Raw genomic sequence first — 21,347 nt, 5'->3', positions numbered from 1 at the left:
TCCTCTGGAGGGGTGCAGCAGGGAAAGCAGCCTTAGGCTTCCACCATTTCCCACTCACTCCTCTCCTGTAGGGGGAAGATTACGGCATTTTCTCCGCAAGTGGAAGACTATTACAACGGACACTTGGGTTCTCAGTATTGTGGGAAAAGGCTACACCATTCCCTTTCAGGAGTTCCCGCCCCCCATCCCGCCTCGCCCATCTTATTGTTCAGAAGAACACCTCCTGTTGCTAGAACAGGAGGTACAAGTCCTCCTTTCAAAGGGCGCGGTGGAGTTGGTCCCAGAGCAGGAAAGGGGTCGAGGTTGGTACTCAAAGTATTTCCTGATTCCCAAGAAGGATGGTCGGTTGAGACCAATCCTGGATCTGAGGATCTTGAATTGGTTCCTCAAACAGGAAAAGTTCATGATGCTGACCCTAGCTCAGGTGCTTTTGGCGTTGAACAAGGAAGATTGGATGGTGTCTATTGACTTGCAGGATGCTTACTTTCATATACCGATACTCAAGTCACACAGGAAGTATCTCCGGTTTGTGGTAGGATCGCAGCACTATCAGTTTGCAGTCCTTCCTTTTGGTCTTACTTCAGCACCTCGAGTCTTCACGAAGGTGATGTCGGTGGTTGCGGCAGAGCTCAGAAGGAAGGGGATAGCAGTATTTCCTTACTTGGACGACTGGTTGGTCAAAGCCAAGTCTCCGGAGCTTGTGTCGCATCATCTGCAGTCAACGACTCAGTTGTTGTTCGACCTGGGCTTTTCGGTGAACGAGCCCAAATCTCACCTGGAGCCCTCTCAGCGCCTCCTGTTCATAGGGGCAGTACTGGATACAACATTGAGTCGAGCCTTTCCTCCGCCTCAGCGGATTCAAGATATTCAGGAATTTGTTCCAATGTTTCGAAGTGGAGCGGTAGTTCCAGTCCTCAAGGTCCTTCGTCTGCTCGGTCTGTTTGCCTCCTGCATTCTGTTGGTCACGCATGCTCGCTGGCACATGAGGGCTCTTCAGTGGTGCCTCCGAAGGCAGTGGTCTCAACACAAAGGAGATCTAGAAGGTGCTGTCAAGATCTCCAGAGATGCTGCTGTGGACTTGAAGTGGTGGATAGCGAGCAACAATCTTTCACAAGGAAAGCAGTTCGCACAGTCGCCACCAGTGGCCACGGTCATAACGGATGCTTCCACTCTAGGGTGGGGAGCTCATCTGGGGGATCTGGAGATCAAAGGCCTTTGGTCTCCAGAGGAACAGATGTTTCATATCAATCTGTTAGAGTTACGGGCTGTACGTCTGGCTCTCAAGGCCTTCCTCCCTTCCCTTCGTGGTCAGTCGGTATAGGTCCTGACGGACAATACTACCACAATGTGGTACATAAACAAACAGGGAGGAGTAGGGTCGTACCTTCTCTGCAGAGAAGCTCTTCGACTATGGTCCTTGGCAAAGGACCATCAGATTTGCTTGGTAGCAAATCATCTGGCCGGGGTCTTGAATGTACGTGCGGACAGTCTCAGTCGCCAATTCTCGGCAGACCACGAGTGGCGTCTCCATCCAGATCAAGCCCGTTTGATCTTCCAAAGGTGGGGGTTTCCTCGGGTAGATCTGTTTGCCACTCTGGAGAACGCGCATTGTCCGTTATTCTGCAGCCTCCAGTATCCGATGCAGGGAGCGTTGGGGGACGCGTTTCAAATAACCTGGTGCGGCCAGTTGCTTTACGCGTTTCCTCCCATACCCTTGATTCCTCGAGTATTGAGGAAGATTCGCCAAGACCGGGCCCAAGTCATCTTAATAGCTCCGGATTGGCCAAGGAGGGTGTGGTACTCCGACCTTCTCCAACTCTCAATGTGCCCTCCGCTCCGTCTCCCTTTCAGGGCAGACCTCCTCTCGCAGTCGCAGGGGCAGGTTTTACACCCCAACCTCCAGAGTCTGCACCTACATGCCTGGAGATTGAACGGGGCAACCTGAGTTCCTTCTCTCTCCCGCCTGATGTAGTGGATGTTATATTAGCGGCCAGGCGACACTCCACTAAATCTATCTACGCTAATAGGTGGTCTAAATTTGTTGCGTGGTGTGGAGAGAGGCAGATTGATCCCTTACATGCTCATCTATCGGACGTTTTGTCTTTTGCTCTGTCTCTAGCGCAGAAAGGTTGTGCAGTGGCTACCATTAAGGGCTATTTGTCGGCCTTGTCAGCCTTCATTTGTCTTCCAGACCAACCATCGTTATTTAAATCCCCTATTGTTATCAGATTCTTGAAAGGTCTTCTAAATAAATATCCTCCAAAACCATTTGTTATGCCGCAATGGGATTTGTCCTTGGTCCTGACTTTCCTTATGGGGTCCCCTTTTGAGCCTATGCATTCTTGCCCCTTAAGGTATTTAGTTATAAAAACAGTTTTCCTGGTAGCTATAACATCTGCAAGGAGAGTGAGTGAGTTGCAGGCCTGATCGGTAAAGCCCCCTTATACAACTTTTTATGGGGATAAGGTGGTGTTGAGGACCAAGGCTGCTTTCCTCCCGAAGGTTGTTTCACCGTTCCATTTGGCTCAGACAATTACTTTGTCCACGTTCTATCCTCCGCCTCATCCTTCTAAAGAGGAAGAAAGACTGCACCGTCTGGACCCAAAGAGGGCGTTGAGCTTCTTTATTGATAGAACAAAGGATTTCAGGCTGGAGGATCAGCTGTTCATCGGGTACGTGGGCAAGAGGAGAGGAAAGGCAGTCCACAAGAGAACACTCTCCAGGTGGGTTGTTCTTTGCATTAAAATCTGTTACTCTTTGGCAAAGAAGGATCCTCCTGAGGGCATTAGAGCTCATTCCACCAGAGCTAAGTCGGCCACTTCGGCCTTGGCCAGAGGTGTTCCTGTGGTCGACATCTGCAAGGCCGCAACTTGGTCGTCCCTTCACACTTTTGCGAAACATTACTGTTTGGACTCTGAGGTCAGAAGGGACGGCCATTTTGCACGGTCAGTGCTGCAGGATTTCTTGGTTTGACCATTTAGGCACCGGCCACCGGGCGTGGTACTGCTTTGGGACTCTATTCATTAGGTGAGGAATCCACAGGTAGTTGTATCCATCAGAAGAACGAGTTACTTACCTTCGGTAACGACTTTTCTGGTGGATACATTAGCTACCTGTGGATTCCTCACGGTCCCACCCGCCTCCCCGTTGCCTTTCTGGTCTTACCAAGTAATCCTTGAGTGCGCTCCTCTTGGTCTTCAAGGTTGCAATAGATGTTGTATATATGGATACTTGTGTATATTTATCTGTATATATATATGTATATATCTTTGTGTATATACATGATTTGCATATATTTGTTCGTTTTTGGAAAAAAAAAGAGAGTTATATTAAATTTACAGCTATTCATTGCAATATTGTGTATTTTACAAGGTTATGGGATGTTGCCTTGCTCTTTCATTGCATTGGGTTGTTGTTCTCATGCACGTAAAAAATGTTGGTACTGACGTCGGCACGTCGTCGAGGACCTCTCATTGCCTGTATGACGTCAGACGGCGTCGCGTGGGCTAGAGTGACGTCCTCGTCGACGTGCAGAGACTAGGAAGAAGATTTCCGTCGAATGCTGGCGCCATGGGAGTATTCATTAGGTGAGGAATCCACAGGTAGCTAATGTATCCACCAGAAAAGTCATTACCGAAGGTAAGTAACTCGTTCTTTAATGACATTTTGATTATGGAAATGCAGCTTTTCAGGTGTTAGTACTCCATATCGTATGCAACAGCAGTGTTGTGAATGCGTTTCTCTTTGTTACTCCTCTCAAAAATCTTCAAGCACGAAAAAATATAATACTCCACCTAGAAGGTTATGAAATGGGTCAAGGCTTTCCAAACCTGGAAAATCTGTATTGGTTTGGCGATATTCGAAATAGTTATGTGTACATCTGGTTCAGTGTACATGAATGTATATTAAAAAGGTTAAAAAGTTAATTCTGCGTTATTGGAATAAAATTATCATTACTCTACATTCCATGTTAAGAACTTATTGATGGAGAGTTTTTTCTTTAAATTGGGGAACAGCTGTTGGTTCTTGTAGATATAATCTTAGACAGGAAAGTATTTACTTTGAGAAATACGGTATAGTACACTGCTTGTGAAAGACTTTCTGGAGTTCATGTTCTGCATCATAAGGGTAAGTCACGGTGAAAAAAGTCAGCTGCAAATCCTCAGAATTATTGTACAGACAACATGTATACACAAATATATATATATATTTTTTTTGTTTTTGTTTGTTTTAGGTCATCTGAGTTCCTCTTCAATTTACCCGGTGTGCCTTGCACCTTATTTGGTGGTAACCGCCTGTTCTGACAACAAAGTGCGTTTCTGGAGATGCTGTGTGAACAAAGATCCACTGTGTGGAATGGAAGAAGAGAATACCTATCACTGGAAAGAATGGTCACTGATGAATGATGAAGATGACGACAATAAAAGTGCTGTTAAAGTATCGGGGAAACCGGTAGCAGTAAGCTGTTCTTACACTGGACGTCTTGCAGTGGCGTATAAACAACTTTTTCAGCATAACGGTTGTGTTTCCAAAGAATTCTCTATGCATGTATGCATATTTGAATGTGAGTCTACTGGTGGAGCTGAATGGGTTTTAGAGCAGACAATTAACCTTGATGATTTAATCAAGGTTGGAAATGTACTTGACTCACGGGTCAGTGTGGATAGTAATTTGTTTGTCTACAATAAATCTGATATATTTTTGAGCCGGGACAGATATCAGATGCCCAACATCAAACATTTAGTGCATTTGGACTGGGTTTCTAAAGAAGATGGCTCTCACATACTTACAGTTGGGGTAGGTTCAAATATCTTTATGTATGGGCGACTTTCGGGCATCGTGACAGATAATGTAAATAGCAAAGACGGAATGGCTGTCATTACCTTACCACTAGGTGGAAGCATTAAACAAGGCATCAAATCAAAATGGGTGCTGCTGAGATCCATAGACTTAGTATCCTCCGTGGATGGAACACCATCCTTGCCAGTTTCTTTGTCATGGGTAAGAGACGGTATTTTAGTGGTGGGAATGGACTGTGAAATGCATGTTTATGCACAGTGGAAACACGCTGTTAAATTTGGAGACGGTGAAACAGAAAGTTCAGTTTTTGAAGAAACATCAGGGCACCATTTATCGGGTTCAGTTGACACAAAATTAATTGCAAAGAAAACTGGTGCAGTTGATGGCACAAAGACAGTAGATGATGTGTTTGCCACTTCTGCTGGGATCCAGGATGGTGGTCTTTTTGAAGCAGCCCACAGCCTTTCCCCTACACTTCCACAATATCATCCAACTCAACTTTTAGAACTCATGGACCTTGGAAAGGTTCGAAGGGCAAAAGCAATTCTTTCCCATTTAGTTAAATGCATTGCTGGAGAAGTTGCAATTGTTAAAGATGCAGATACTGGTGATACTGCTACACCTAAACGTCATCTTTCTCGAACCATTAGTGTAAGTGGAAGTACAGCAAAGGACATGATCATAGCTGGAAGAGATGGTACTAGAGAGTACACAGAAATTGATTCCATTCCTCCTCTGCCCTTATATGCGTTGCTTGCTGCTGATCAAGACACATCTTTCAAAATATCAGAAGAGGCCATAAAAAATGCTCAGCACTCTACAACTAATGTTGAAAATAAAGCAGATGATCAGTATGCAGACCTGTTTCAGGTTCAGAGTGTTACAACTGATGACTTCATTGGTTTTGAGACTGAAAAGCGGGAACGCAGATCAAAAGTTATTAACCTTACCCAGTATGGTCCTACTTACTTTGGTCGAGAGCATGCAAGTGTTCTTTCAAGTCATCTTATGCACTCAAGTTTGCCAGGTCTAACTCGTTTGGAGCAGATGTTTCTTGTAGCTTTGGCAGACACAGTAGCTACAACAGGAACAGAGCTTGGGGAGAGCAGAGATAAACATTATTCAGGTAAGAAACAAAGTTAAATAGTATTTTGAATAGAATTTCTGAATTATAAAGTAAAACTGTGTAGTGGCTAAGCAAACGGGCACTGGCACGTCCGTAGGTCTGTCTTTGCTTGGAGACCATTTGGTTTTCCCAATGTTTTTTCATCTGTAACTTTTTTGTAAAACTTTATTACAGAAACCAATTTATGATAGTTGTGCCTGCATGGGTATAATACACTTGCTTGCGGACACGCAGGTGGCCATTTTTAAATGTTTTTTGTAATCATGTTTCTCTAAATCCTTTGAAAAAGATGGCAATGTGCATGCTGAGGTGGCCATAATTGTTTTATTTACAAAAGTATAAAACGTTTATTTCAATATGGCTGACATTGTATGTTCTTTGAATAGTGGACAATCTTTGAATGGTTTTAAAACCCATTGAAAGATAGGCGACACTTGCAGTGCTGGTGTGCGATGCAGCTACAGCAAAGACCTGGTAGTACTGTCTGAGAAGCTGCTAGCCTGCATTTGTTTTTCTTTTATAGAGGACACTACCTCATAGATCTCTGGTACTGAAGGGGGTTATTTTGTGTGTGGGTGACTTGGGCAGAATGCAGTCTTTCGCACAGTAAAATAATAAGGGTTTGCTTTACATGAGATTCAGAAATTACAGTTGAGAGGAAGTGTTTTGTTTCTCTCCTATGTTGCAGTTTTCATAAATCTCTGCCCCATCCGGTGTCCATGAACGTGGAGCACAACTTGGTAAAACATTTCCATTCTGACACCAGGAATGTTGAATTTGCACACAGATTTTAGAATGGGAAAGCTGTTTCAGATGTGATCTGTGTTGTAGTTGGACACATCACAAATTGTACATTTGCAGGGGATCATAAAATAACCTGTCTGGTGAATATTAGGCAGGCTGTATTTCTTGACCCCTTGTGAAATGCATTTGTTGCGGGGATGGAGGCCTGCAAAAGGCTACGTATCTCCATCCCTGCATTTGTATTCCCAAATGAGAAACATTGTTTTAAGCATCTTGAGTCCATTAAAGAGGCCGGTGCTGCTTTAATAAAAAAAAAAAAAAAAAAAAAAAAGTTTACCTTTTGAGAAGAATTCGGGAGCAGCAGGCAGTGGTCCTCTGCACCTCTTACTGGTCCCTACTAATCTGCTGACATGATTCCCAAGGGCACTTTGTACTATGAGGACATCTTCCCCTTCCCAAATCCTATACCAACTCAGCGATCTGTAACTGATCAATGGCTTGTGGGTGCAGTTGAAGTCCTAAATAATGTATGTAGTTCATTGCAAATCCCAAACAGCAGGTGGCCGTCTTTTTTTCACACCTTCTCCTGTTTGTGATACATTAAGGATCGCAAAAGCCCTCTCGATTAAGACACTTCCAACTCTTGAAAGGGCTTTTACACTTTTTTAAGATATGTTTTACAGTTACAGACTGTGATTGCACATGAAGCCCATAATCTATTATTATCATGACTGGCCTTTCAATCATGTTGCATGGTATCATTCATTCTGTTTTTATTTTCTTTACAAAATAGCAGAACACTTAATTAAAACTTTTGCTTGGATGGTCTCCTGTTGATTTTGATTTGACTTTTTATTGCCAATCCTGTAATTCGTGTAACATAATAGTGGGACAATGTTGTGTGTCCTATTTAAATGTTAACTCAAAGGAGATATGTTGAGATCGCTAGCATGATGCTAATATATCAGCCCATAAATGTTGCAAAATTGCCACAGACTTCCCAATACACCTATTAATAACCAACTCTTTGTTCACATTCGCAAATTTTTTTCAACCTCATAGTTATCTTAAATAGCCAAATGTGACTGACTCTAAAGGTCTTTTTTCGTCACTGAAACACCTGTGGGCAGAAAATGGTACATGTGGATGACCAACATAAACATTACATTTACTGCCCTTACCTGGATTACAAGGCAAAAGAGTGCAAAATATGCAGCACTTTCTCCACAAAAATATTTTTAAAAACAGGAAGGGGAGGTAGCTCTTGTAGCCTCAAAAAGCTCAAACCCAAAGAACATCTTCAAAAGAGGAAATTGACACCTCCTCTAGATCACACAAGAGGACCAAATCTCTTAGAAGGAACTGCAGAGGAGAGCAGAAAACCCCTTAACACATCATTTCTGCATCCTCAACGCTTTCCAATAAAGATCTCTCTCGTACCTCCTTCTCATGTCTCATACATAAGGCTCAGTTGATGACACCATCACTATCAACAGCAAGATCATTGACGATGACCGTAACAACTATCTTGTTGTGAAGACTTTCTGGCAAAAACGACAACGACAGCCTCCATCTCGTTGATGAAGATTGTTGAGTTGAGTAAGATCATATCAATGCTTTCGCCATCGACGGCCCTGCTGATACCGCCGTCGATGACAGCCTCATTGATGACTACATCGATGGTGAGTCCGTCATCGAAGACTCCGCAGATGACAACCCCGCCACCGACGTCTACTATGATCCTGACTAAGAGGGAATCAACATCAGGACACTGTACTTATGAAGCACTGACGACTACATCAACGCCACCACCGACGAGGATCAGAACAACAAAAATCACTAAGATATTACAACCGGGAATTTCTTTCTCTACCAACATCCCTCTTTTACTTCCATGCCATTTGTTGGTTATTGAAGATTCTGATGACAACGGCCCTTTCAGACCAGCTCACAGCCCCAATGAGCTTCACGTCAAATACACTATTATGAGGAAGGCCAAGACTATCAGGATTATTATCATCTGCCTTCTGCTCAAATACATTCTGATGACTTCAGGTATTATGCTCACCCTTGACATAGACAGGATGATTTCTTCATGCCTCGTTCCTTGGTCTAAGATCTTCAGGCTATGCTTTCTGACTATAGGAAGTGTTTTCCACAACAGCCAGAAGAACGCCTGTGGCACCGCCAAGAATTGTTTCTCCGGTGCCAACAGCCATTCATCTGCCTGCCACTCTGAGGATGACACCTCCGTCCAATAATGCACCACCACCAAGCAACGACCCATCGCCATCTGATGACGACAGAGAGGAGGCCGAGATTCTTGAGCCTCACCCCCCACCTGATGATTGGGACGATTATATCAACAACGTATCAGGACTTCACAGCAACCTGTTGATTCATCTCCAGAAGACATTCAAGGATTTCACAACTTAATGAAAAGAGCAGCATCCAGTTTCCATCTTCCTATATCGGTTAAGCAATCCGACTGCTTTCTTTATGATTTCAAAGAGCAAACGAGAAAGTCAGTCTGGCAAATACCCATCATTGATTACATCTGGCAAGAGGGTATCAAGATTATGAATAATCCAGCTACAGTGGCGGCTGTCCTACCTCATATCGATAAAAATGACAGAGACCCAGGGGATTTCCCTGCCTGCTTCACAAGACATCCCAAACCAGATTCCGTTATTTCCCAAGTGGCTCAAAGCAGATCAAAAATCCCATCTGCGCCGATACCTATACCACCAGACAGAGACAGGTGCAGCCTAGACAATATTGGCAAGAGGTTCTCTAGCATGACTGCCATCACTGTTAGGGCAGCCAACTCCTTGGCTAGTCTAGGCCGATGTGACCGACAGATGTGGTCAGATATCAGTTCCATCATTGATCTCATCCAAGAAGACAAAAAACCTAAAGCCAGAAAGTTCTTATAGGAAGGCAAGCGCACCTCTTCGGAAATTGACTGCTCCATGGAAATTGCCTCCACAGGATTCCGGCATCTGGCAAGTTCAGCTGCCTTAAGACGCCAAGGATGGCTTAAGGTGACTTCATTCAGACCTGAAATTTACTCTTAAGTACTGATATGGCGTATGATCTGGGACACACAGTTTGGCAAAGACATTGTTAAAACTCTCCTTGCCATTAGGACAGACGTGGACACAGCCTAATCCCTCGGAACCCTGAACTACAGTAAGTTGCCCCTTTGAAGGACGCATGGTTGCGGTTATTCCACATACAGAGACGCATACCAACGTGCCCGGTAGTATCAGCCCCAGTATAGATCGACAGTCAAACAGCAAGCATACTGCCAACCATCTACAGCAAGTTTCTCAAAACAAGGACCCCGCCAAAAGACACATCAGACAAATGGGTATTGGACCTATGGCCATACTGTGGAGTTTATGGAGAGACCACCAAACAACCCACCAAGGGGATTGCACCCCCGTCTTCACTTATTAGGAAAGGATGCCCTAATAATGCTTGCCAAGGGAGAAATGGAAGGCGTTCCAGTTGCACTAAAGAGAAAAGGATTCTACTTTCGTTTTTCCTCATATGCAATTAATCAGGGTAATGTAGACCTATCCTAGATATCAGAAAGCTAAATAAGTTCCTCCGCAAACAATACTCTCGGAAGATTACTCTTTCCGACATCCTTCATCTACTGAACAGCAGGATCTACATGACATCTTTAGACCTAGAAGACGAATATTTCCATATCCCCATTCATCCCAATCACCGCAGAACCTCCGTTTCACTGGAGCTGGTACCCATTACCAATTCAGAATCCTTCAGTTTGGCCTCAAGTCAGCCCCTCTCCTATTTACTCCAAAACAAGGTCATCAGGTATTCCCTTACCTAGATGACGGGCTGCTAAAAGCTTCAAATCCAAAGCAAGCTACCGAAGCCACGAAAGCCTGCCTATTTCTCAAACTGGGTCTTACCGTGAACCGGCAAAAGTTCTCAACCAGATCTGCTAAAAGGATGACGTTTGTAGGACCTTACCTAGATATTATTCAGAACAAAGTCTACCTCTGTCAAGAAAGACAGAAAAGGCTAGCAGACTTGGCTTGCAAAAATATCAAGAAAAAGTATGCTCCAGTGAGACTGTTCAAGTCGCTCCCAGGCATTATCTCTTCCGCAGGGGACCTTGTCCCATTCTCATGCCTCAAGATGAGGTCATTACAAGAAGAACTACAAATCCAATGGATCCAGTTGCAAGGCTCCTTCGAGGATTTGCTATGCATAACCCCAAAGATGGTAGACACTCTAAGGTGTTGGTTTCACAGGCCTCATCTAGCACAAGGCCTCACATTTCTGCCATTGGTTCCCAATTTCATCATCACCATGGATGCTTCAGTGGACAGCTGGGGAGGCCACTTGCAAGACCTACAAATCCAAGGGATGTGGTCAGCAAGTCAACAGAGTATGCACATTAACAGCCTGGAACTGAAAGGCATCTTTCTGACCCTGCAAGCTTTTCTCCCAAAGTTAGCAGGATCCTTGGTTCTGGTCCCTACGGACAACACAGCCAGCATGTATCACATCAAGAAGCAGAGAGGAACCAAATCTCTAACAGTCTTTGACAAAAAGTCCAAGAGTTGTGGTGTTGGCTCACGGCCCACAAGATATCCCTGAAGGCCGAGCACGTGTCAGGAGCATACAGTACCCTAGCGGACACCCTAAGCAGGGCCAAAGACAATTGTCAAGAGTGGGAACTGGACCAGCGTCAACTGGACAATGTATTCTCACGGTGGGGGAAACGGCCACTGGATGTCTTTGCCACAGACAACAATACCAAATGCCAGTTCTACGGCAACTTATACCCCCTCCCAGGGTTGTAGAGTGTAGGAAAGTAGCCTCTTTTCTAGCTTGCCCCCACTTTTTGCCTGTTTGCCAGTGTGTTTGACTGTGTTCACTGGGATCCTGCTAACCAGGACCCCAGTGGCCATACTCTCTTCTCTAAATTTGGTTGCTGGTAACTTTTTCTTCCCACAATTGGCATACTTATCCCCCCCATGTAAGTCCCTAGTGTATGGTACCCAGGTATCCAGGGCATTGGGGTTCCAGGGGATCCCTATGGGCTGCAGCAATTATTCTGCCAGCCATTGGGAGCCCATACAAAGGGTTCTGCTGGCCTGCCATTGCAGCCTGCGTGAAACCGGCGCATGCACCCGTTTTCACTGCAGGTCACTACACCAAGCCACACTAAGTCACCCCTATGGTAAGCCCTCTCAGCCGAGAGGGCAGAGGGCAGGTACCTGTGTGTGAGGGCACCCCTGCACTTACAGAGGTGCCCCACCCCCACAAACTCCAGATCCATTTTCCTGGTCTTTGTGAGTGTGGGGACACCATTTTATGCGTATACTGGACATAGGTTACTAACTATGTCCGGCTACATAATGGTAACTCCAAACCGGAGCATGTTTAGTATCAATCATGTCAGAATCATACCCCAATACTGTTGCAAGTATTGGAAGTATGATTCCATGCACTCTGGGGGCTCCTTAGAGGACCCCCAGCATTGCTACCATCAGTCTTACAGGGTTTTTTGGGCAGCCCACCTGCTGCCACACCTCAGACAGGTTTCTGTCCTCTTGCTGCTTGATCTGATCAAGCCCAAGAAGGCAGAACAAAAGATTTCCTTTGGGAGAGGAAGGTAACACCCTCTCCCTTTGGAAATAGGTGTGACTGGCTTGGGAGAGGTAGCCTCCCCAAGCCACTGGTTTGCTTTAAAGGGCACATTTGGTGCCCTCTGTGCATAAACCAGTCCACACCGGTTCAGGGACCCCCCCAGTCCCTGCTCTGGTGCAAAACTGGACAATGGAAGAGGGTGTGACCACTCCCCTGTCCATCACTGTAAGGAAATGCCTCCTTGGCATGGTTACCCCCTGACTTTTTGCCTTTGCTGATGCTATGTTTTGATTTGAAAGTGTGCTGAGGCCTGCTAACCAGGCCCCAGCACCAGTGTTCTTTCCCTAACCTGTACTTTTGTTTTCACAATTGGCACACCCTGGCATCCAGGTAAGACCCTTGTAACTGGTACCCCTGGTACCAAGGGCCCTGATGCCAGGGAAGGTCTCTAAGGGCTGCAGCATATCTTATGCCACCCTGGGGACCCCTCACTCAGCACAGACACACTGCTTGCCAGCTTGTGTGTGCTGGTGAGGACAAAACAAGTAAGTCGACATGGTACTCCCCTCAGGGTGCCATGCCAACCTCACACTGCCTATGCAGTATAGATAAGTCACCCCTATAGCAGGCCTTACAGCCCTAAGGCAGGGTGCACTATACCACTAGGTAAGGGCACCAGTGCATGAGCACTGTGCCCCTACAGTGTCTAAGCAAAACCTTAGACATTGTAAGTGCAGGGTAGCCATAAGAGTATATGGTCTGGGAGTCTGTCAACCACGAACTCCACAGCACCATAATGGCTACACTGAAAACTGGGAAGTTTGGTATCAAACTTCTCAGCACAATAAATGCACACTGATGCCAGTGTACATTTTATTGTAAACTACACCCCAGAGGGCACCTTAGAGGTGCCCCCTGAAACCTTAACCAACTACCCGTGTAGGCTGACTGGTTTTAGCAGCCTGCCACACTGTGGCTAGTAACAAAGCCTGCACTGGGTGGAGATGCTATCACCTCCCCCAGGCAGGAGCTGTAACACCTGGCGGTGAGCCTCAAAGGCTCACCCCCTTTGTTCCAGCACCACAGGGCACTCCAGCTAGTGGAGTTGCCCGCCCCCTCTGGCCACGGCCCCACTTTAGGCGGCAAGGCCGGAGGAAATAATGAGAATAACAAGGAGTCGTCACTGGCCAGTCAGGACAGCCCCTAAGGTGTCCTGAGCTGAGGTGACTCTAACTTTTAGAAATCCTCCATCTTGCAGATGGAGGATTCCCCCAATAGGGATAGGAATGTGACCCCCTCCCCTTGGGAGGAGGCACAAAGATGGTGTACCCACCCTCCGGGCTAGTAGCCATTGGCTACTAACCCCCCAGACCTAAACACGCCCTTAAATTTAGTATTTAATGGCTCCTCTGAACCTAGGAACTCAGATTCCTGCAACCTAAGAAGAAGAGGACTGCTGAGCTGAAAAACCCTGCAGAGAAGACGGAGACACCAACTGCTTTGGCCCCAGCTGTACCGGTCTGTCTCCCCCCTTCGGAAGAAAACTGCTCCAGCGACGCTTTCCCCAGGACCAGCGACCTCTGAATCCTCAGAGGACTGCCCTGCTCTAAAAGGACCAAGAAACTCCCGAGAACAGCGGCCCTGTTCACCCAAGACTGCAACTTTGTTTCCAAAGGAGCAACTTAAAGGCAACAGCGTTTCCCGCCAGAAGCGTGAGACTTGCAACCCTGCACCCGTTGACCCCGACTCGACTGGTGGAGAAACAACACTTCAGGGAGGACCCTCCGGCGACTCCGAGACTGTGAGTAACCAAGGTTGTCCCTCCTGAGCCCCCACAGCGACGCCTGCAGAGGGAATCCCGAGGCTCCCCCTAACCGCGACTGCCTGACCCTCAGATCCCGACGCCTGGAAAAGACCCTGCACCCGCAACCCCCAGGACCTGAAGGATCGGAACTCCAGTTCAGGAGTGACCCCCAGGAGGCCCTCTCCCTTGCCCAGGTGGTGGCTACCCCGAGGAGCCCCCCCCTTGCCTGCCTGCATCGCTGAAGAGACCCCTTGGTCTCCCATTGATTCCTATTACAAACCCGACGCGGGTTTGCACACTGCACCCGGCCGTCCCCGTGCTGCTGAGGGTGTACTTTCTGTGCTAACTTGTGTCCCCCCTGGTGCCCTACAAAACCCCCCTGGTCTGCCCTCCGAAGACGCGGGTACTTACCTGCTGGCAAACTGGAACCGGGGTACCCCCTTCTCCATTGAAGCCTATGTGTTTTGGGCACCACTTTGAACTCTGCACCTGACCGGACCTGAGCTGCTGGTGTGGTAACTTTGGGGTTGCTCTGAACCCCCAACGGTGGGCTACCTTGGACCCAAACTTGAGCCCCGTAGGTGGTTTACTTACCTGCAAGAACTAACCATTACTTACCTCCCCTAGGAACTGTGAAAATTGCACTGTCTAGTTTTAAAATAGCTATATGTGTTTTATTTGAAAAGTATATATGCTATCGTGATTATTCAAAGTTCCTAAAGTACTTACCTGCAATAACTTTCATGCAAAGTATTACATGTAGAATTTGAACCTGTGGTTCTTAAAATAAACTAAGAAAAGATATTTTTCTATACAAAAACCTATTGGCCTGGAAGTGTCTCTGAGTGTGTGTTCCTCATTTATTGCCTGTGTGTATGTACAACAAATGCTTAACAATACTCCTTTGATAAGCCTACTGCTCGACCACACTACCACAAAATAGAGCATTAGTATTATCTCTTTTTGCCACTATCTTACCTCTAAGGGGAACCCTTGGACTCTGTGCATACTATTCCTTACTTTGAAATAGTGCATACATAGCCAACTTCCTACAATCACCACACCAGAGGTGGTGCCCAGAGATCCTCCAGAGGGTAGCTGAGTTCTGCCATCTTGTTTCCACAGTTGGCAGGGAAATCTGGGAGCTTCTGCGTGGCCAAGCAGGTGATGTCAGAGCCCCCCCTTCTGATAGGTGCTTACCTGGTTAGGTGAGCAGTCCCCCTTTCAGTGCTATTTAGGGTTTGTCTCTTGGGTGGGTCCTCAGATTCGGCTTGCACGATTTCAGCAGGACTCTTCTGCAACCTTTACTTAGACTTCTGGCCTCCAGAACTGCAACTGGAACCTCCAGGACCCGACAAGCTGCTTCCAAGGAGAAGGGACTCTTCTGCAACATTGTTTGCAGGGCGCCTGCCAGCTTTGCAACACATTCCTTGCCGTGCATCCTCAGAAGACTGCAACTCTTCAGCCTGCACAAGAAGAAGAAGGAATCTTTGCCAAACAGTTGCTAGTTAGACTATCGAGCTGGGTGACGGAGCAGCAGATCCTTTCACCGCTTCAGGCAGGGTTCCGCTCTAGAGTTAGCACGGTTGACCAGGCTTTTAGGTTGACCGTGCCACACTGGAAATATGTAGTCTTGGCAAAGCAAACTCTATATGTCACTTTTGTTGATCTGCGCTCTGCTTTTGATTTGGTCCCAAGAGATAAGCTTTGGGGAGTGTTACACAAAATAGGGGCACCACCCGATATTATCCACCTATTAATACGCATGCATGAAGGCACATACGCGCAAGTAAGATGGGGCAATCAAGGTGAATTGACTAACAGATTTCCCATTAAAAGAGGTGTCCGTCAGGGATGTGTTCTTGCACCACTTCTGTTTTCTTTATTCATCAACGAGGTGGTCCAAGAACTAATGACATGCCAGAACGATGCTCCCTCCCTAGTCAATCAGAAAATCCCAATTTTCCTTTTTGAGGACGACTCTCTATTGATTTCAAAAACCCCTATGGGGTTGCAAATTCTTGTAGACAGATTTAAATCATTCTGCTGGAATTTTGGTTTAGAGCTGAACTCGAAGAAAACGAAATTGATGGTGCTTCGCTCTGGCCTTCGTAAGAAATGTACTATTAGGTTAGATGGAGCTATTTTGGACCAGGTTAGCTCCATTGACTACTTGGGTGTGAGACTTATAGATTCACTCCTTTGGGAGGAACAAGTTGGCAAGAGTGCTGGGCTCTTGCAACATCGGGAAGCATCCATATTGCGCCTCTATAGGAATAAGATTGCTAAAGTTGTGTCTCCAGTAGTAAGGATTTATGTGGCTAAGGCACAGGGTGCTGCTGTTTACGGCGCAGAGATTTGGGGCATGTCAGATAGTAGTAGGATAACCAAAATTGAGAATAGCTTTGCACGGGCTTTATGTGCTTGCCCTACTAGCACCCCATTAACCCCCCTATTTTTAGACCTAGGGTTTAAACGAATAGCTGATTTAATTATTTTACGACCTCTATTATATTGGGTGAGGCTTTGGGTAGTTCCCGAACTGGCCATATATAAGTTTTCTCTATTAGAATTGTTAAAAAGCCCTAACTCTACGTCCATCCCATGGATCAAATACGTATCCGGTTGGTTTTGCACGCTGGGATTGAGGAATTTTTGGGAGAATCCCCAGCAGCTCGTAAAGTCCCATGTAAAAATACTGAAAGGAGCTTACTGGTCCCACATACGTAATAATTACATTTCTCAAAAATCGAATGGTCATTTAACTAATTTGTTTATTGATTTTAAATGGTACCCAGAGTTCGAACTATATTTAGATATAATACCTGATTTACTAGGCAAAAGTTTGTATGCCAGATTTCGATTCGGAACACTACCCTTGAAGGCCTTGACGAGCAGATGGGGACCTAAGTTAAGCTCTGATATTTGTCCCACATGTGGCACTTCTTCTGAAACAGTAGAACATTTTATGTTTTTTTGTCCCGCTTACTCAACCCCAAGGTTTAAATGGATTCACAAAATCTGTCGGGAATTGAACTTAAGGAAATGTTTTTTAGCTTTGAGGATTTTAAAAAGCCATAATTCAAATGTGTCAATTTATGCAGTAAGTACGTTTTTAGTAATGGCATGGCGCATACGCATCTTTTATTTACAATGATTTGAAATTGTTCCAAGTCGGGCAAACATGGACTTTACTTTCTTTTTTTTAAATCTTGCTATGATATTATGATATTTATTTATATTTATATTGTATTGTATTGTATTGCTTTGATGGTCTGTTGGCCGAATAAAGCTTATGTGTGAAACGCAAGGAATCTTCTTTGGAGTGAAGGAGCCACTTCCTGCAACCTACAGGCACCTACAACAAGCGACGACCGGCTGTGTGGAACCCCTCTCCTGCTGAGCTGTGTGGATCCTGCATCACGAGTGGTGGTCTGCAGCTCCACATCACATTGATACCCCGCCTCCAATAGAGGAACACCAGGAATCTGGTGGCACAACTGGTGCACCATAGATCTGCCCCGCGTTGTAATAAAAGAACCCCGTACTCCTTTTTGTGTGTTTGCAGTTATATTGGGAGCTGAGTACGGTTGTGCTCCCGCCTTTCTCCCACACACTCTCTCCTTGTGTATTGATAATTGAGCAGCCGGTTGGCTGCAAGAGTTGTTCTTGGCGAGCATTCTGTGCTCTCCTTACCCCAGGCACAGTACTAAGGTTCTACCCACTCGCTCTACCCTTCCTCCGCTCTTACCCCCCCTTAGCAAGATGGCAGAAGGCCTATCCTTTAATGATGAGGAAGTATCAGCAATCCTCTCAGCCCCCTCTCTCTTTGGGGGCACAGCTCTCTCCAAGAGTTTGTCCCAACTGGGAGACTGGGACACACTAGTAGAGTTAAAACGTTCACGGGTTAAAACCATCCTACACGGAGCTGTCTTAACGGAATACCTCCGTAGCAACACAGCACCTAACAGGCTCTTGGTTACCAATGAACCACGTATATTTTTAGATGACCTTGAATTCAGGAAGGATTGGGCCCTAATAGCGTGGCAGTGTACACGTGACTGGCTCATACTAATCATAAAAACAGCAACCAGGTTATCTGAGGCCCTTCTAATCCAGATCAAAACTAGTGAAAATAACTTGAAGTCAGGAGTGAGCATCCTCTCCTTTAAAAATAAATTGGAGGAGGTGAATAGAAATATGAACGAATACAAAGAATATCTCACCCAGCAAAATATAGCAAAATTCCAGAAAGATCTGAACCGGTTCTCCCTTGAAAAGGTGTACCCCTACACCAAACCCGATTACGTAGCCAAAACCGCCAATAACATGTCTGACACATCGTCAGGTAGCAACACTAGTTCAGACAATGACAGTGAGTCCTCAGGGAATACACGGCAACACCGGGGTAGATGGAACTACCCACCAATACTACCCCTTGCCCTCCGTATTTTAACCAACAATGGGGGTGGCCCAATCAGTATGGCCCCCCCCAACTCAATACCAAGCACCCTTCTTGCAGCACCCGGCCCAATGGTCCTTTCCCGATCCACCACCTCCTTTTTTAGACAGAGGCCACGGGAGGGGAAAAGGAAAGAGGTTCAGTGGCGCCCAAGAGAGGACACCACGGCGAACCTACCGCTAAGAGAAGCCACCCCAGGGACGAGCAAGACGCAATAAATGACCATATAGACAATAAGAACAACATCATAAACTTGAGCAATCGGACATTGAGCGAGCTCGAAACCCAAGCATTAAACAAAGGCTTAAATTTTGTACCCACACCACAAATTGAACTGTTCAAAACTAGAACAGAACTAGCAGGATTGTTCCGCAAGATTCGCCTTAAGGCCTTCTTTCTAGGCAACGAATTTGAGGCACCTGAACAGAACACAGGACTACGTCCTAAATCTGTCTTCTGTCCATTAGCGGGACAAATGCCACCTGAGGTTTTGGGATTCGAGAAGTCAGTGTCCCTTAAGATTAATGGACTCACAAAGACACCGAACAGAGTATATTACAACATGAGCAAAGGAGGAGCTCAAGGCCCTGAACGGTCTGACATCTGACCCCAGCATCATTATAAAACCAGCCGACCAAGGCGGAGTGACTGTGATTCTACCACAAAAGATGTGCAGAGAAGAGGGTGAGCGGCTATTGGGTAATGTTAAACATTATAAACGTCTTGCCCGGGACCCCACTCCTGATATCCAAGAAGAAATTTCCTTCCTGGTGACTAAAGGCACGGTGAACGACTGGCTCACTGAACACGAGGCAGCCTTCCTAATACAGGCTAACCCAAGATCCCTTACTTCTACATCCTGCCTAAGGTACATAAAGAAAGGATTCCCCCTCCAGGCAGACCCATAGTGTCCGGGATCGGCTCAGTATTAGAGCCCTTATCTAAGTTTGTGGACTTCTTTTTACAACCACTAGTGAAAAGAAACCCTACCTACCTCAAGGATACCACCGATGTTGTGTTACTGCTGGAATCAATATCCTTTGATAAGACTAAAGAACTCCTGATTACTCTAGATGTGGAATCCCTATATACTAACATCCCCCAGGAGGCCACACTGGAAGTGATCAGTAATCTGGTAGAAGCCAATAGGGGTGAGTCCAAACCCCCACCCCTGAATTCATACTGGACCTCGCGCATCTTGCACTCACGAGGAACTATTTTAAATTCAAAGAAAGTTTCTTCTTACAAACACAAGACACATCTATGGGCAGCACGTTTGCCCCTCATCTGGCATGCCTCTATGTCGACAATTTCGAGAGACGTGTGGGCCTCCACGACGACAACCCGCACAGAAACCAGATAAAACTCTGGAAGTGGTACATAGACGACATCTTGCTGGTCTGGACAGGAACTAAGGAAGAGGCCCTCTCCTTTGCTATCTGGCTCAATGGGGCTAACCCCTTCCTGAACTTCACCATGACCATAGGTGAGGACAAACTACCTTTCCTAGACCTTCTCATTTATTAACACAATGGTGGCATGGCTACAGAGGTATACTACAAACCAACGGACCGTAACAATTTGCTGCAATTCCAGAGTTTTCATCCACGAGCTCTGAAAGATAACCTCCCAGTAGGACAATTCCTATGACTACGACGGAACTGCTCGACTATAGCCAACTACCGCAAACATGCTGACAAACTAGCCACCAAATTACAAGCAAAGGATTATCCCACACACCTGGTCAACAGGGTTCGAAAGAGAGCACGCAACAACAACAGGGACCAGTTGCTGCATCCCCGAGCAGTGAAACCAGACCTAGAACAGATCGTGTGTGTCACTACCTTTAGCCCTCTATCCAACAGAATTCAGAAGATCATTAAAGAGGACTGGAAGATCCTCACGTCAGGTGGTTTACCATTCCAGCAGCCACTACATGCCTATAAGAGAGCATCCAACATACGTGACCTAGTGGTTCACACAAGACCAAAAGAAAGATCTCACCCCAGACAAACTACGCTCTGGCACCTACCACCCCCAGCAGGCCACTACCCTTGTGGCAATTGCAGCGTGTGTCGTCTAACCCTCAAATCCACTACCATTAACCTAGACCTCAAAACCCTATGGGTGCAAAAATCTCTCACGAACTGCAATAGCAAGAATGTGATTTACTTGATCAAATGTCCTTGCCAATTCAAATACGTGGGTATGACCACCAGAAAGGTCAGTACTAGGATCTGCGAACACAGGAGCACGATCCGGTGTAAACGCGATGCCACCAAATTGACCAGTCACTTCCTTCTGAAGAACCATTCCCCGGATGACCTGTCCTGGACGGTCCTAGAGCAACTGCCCCCCACAACCCTCAACATGTCACAGAAACTGTTTCGGGCTGAACAACGCTGGGTGTGGAGGTTGCGCACAGACACTGTTGGTCTATACGATGAGATACCCTGGTTCTCTCTTCACAAATAGGCCCTTGCCAATTGCCTACTAGACCAAGCCGGTCTTCCTGCCATCCTTGTCTTCTCCCTCCTTTCTGGCCATCCGCGCCTCTTCTGTTCCCTCCACATTCACTTCCTCTACCCTATTCACCCCCTCTCCTTTCCTCTCTCCCCACTTCACCCCCTTCTTTCCCCTCTTCCTCTTGCTAAGCCCCTCCTCCCCTAGCTTTTCTCCCATTCCCCCTCGCTTTCTCCTTTTTTTTTTTCCCCCCGCTCTCTCCTTCTTCTCTTCTCGCTTTATCGCTTCCTCCTTCTTCCCGGTCTTCCACCACT

The 21,347-nt window shown here is 46.2% G+C and overlaps 1 protein-coding gene across 2 annotated transcripts in view; it reads left to right on the top strand.

Annotated features, from left to right (window-relative positions):
• The window catches only part of DMXL2 (Dmx like 2), a 1,615,381-nt gene that overhangs the window by 503,487 nt on the left and 1,090,547 nt on the right, over positions 1–21,347 (top strand). For both annotated transcript variants that reach the window (XM_069222485.1, XM_069222484.1), the window contains exon 18: positions 4,235–5,926. In XM_069222485.1, the coding sequence (XP_069078586.1) occupies positions 4,235–5,926 (1,692 nt within the window). The remainder of the gene's footprint in view (positions 1–4,234; positions 5,927–21,347) is intronic.

The sequence above is a fragment of the Pleurodeles waltl genome, chromosome 3_1 (assembly GCF_031143425.1).
Source record: "Pleurodeles waltl isolate 20211129_DDA chromosome 3_1, aPleWal1.hap1.20221129, whole genome shotgun sequence".
Taxonomy (NCBI): domain Eukaryota; kingdom Metazoa; phylum Chordata; class Amphibia; order Caudata; family Salamandridae; genus Pleurodeles; species Pleurodeles waltl.
The sequence above is the reverse complement of the archived record's forward strand: the minus strand, read 5'-3'. Positions and strand labels throughout refer to the sequence as shown.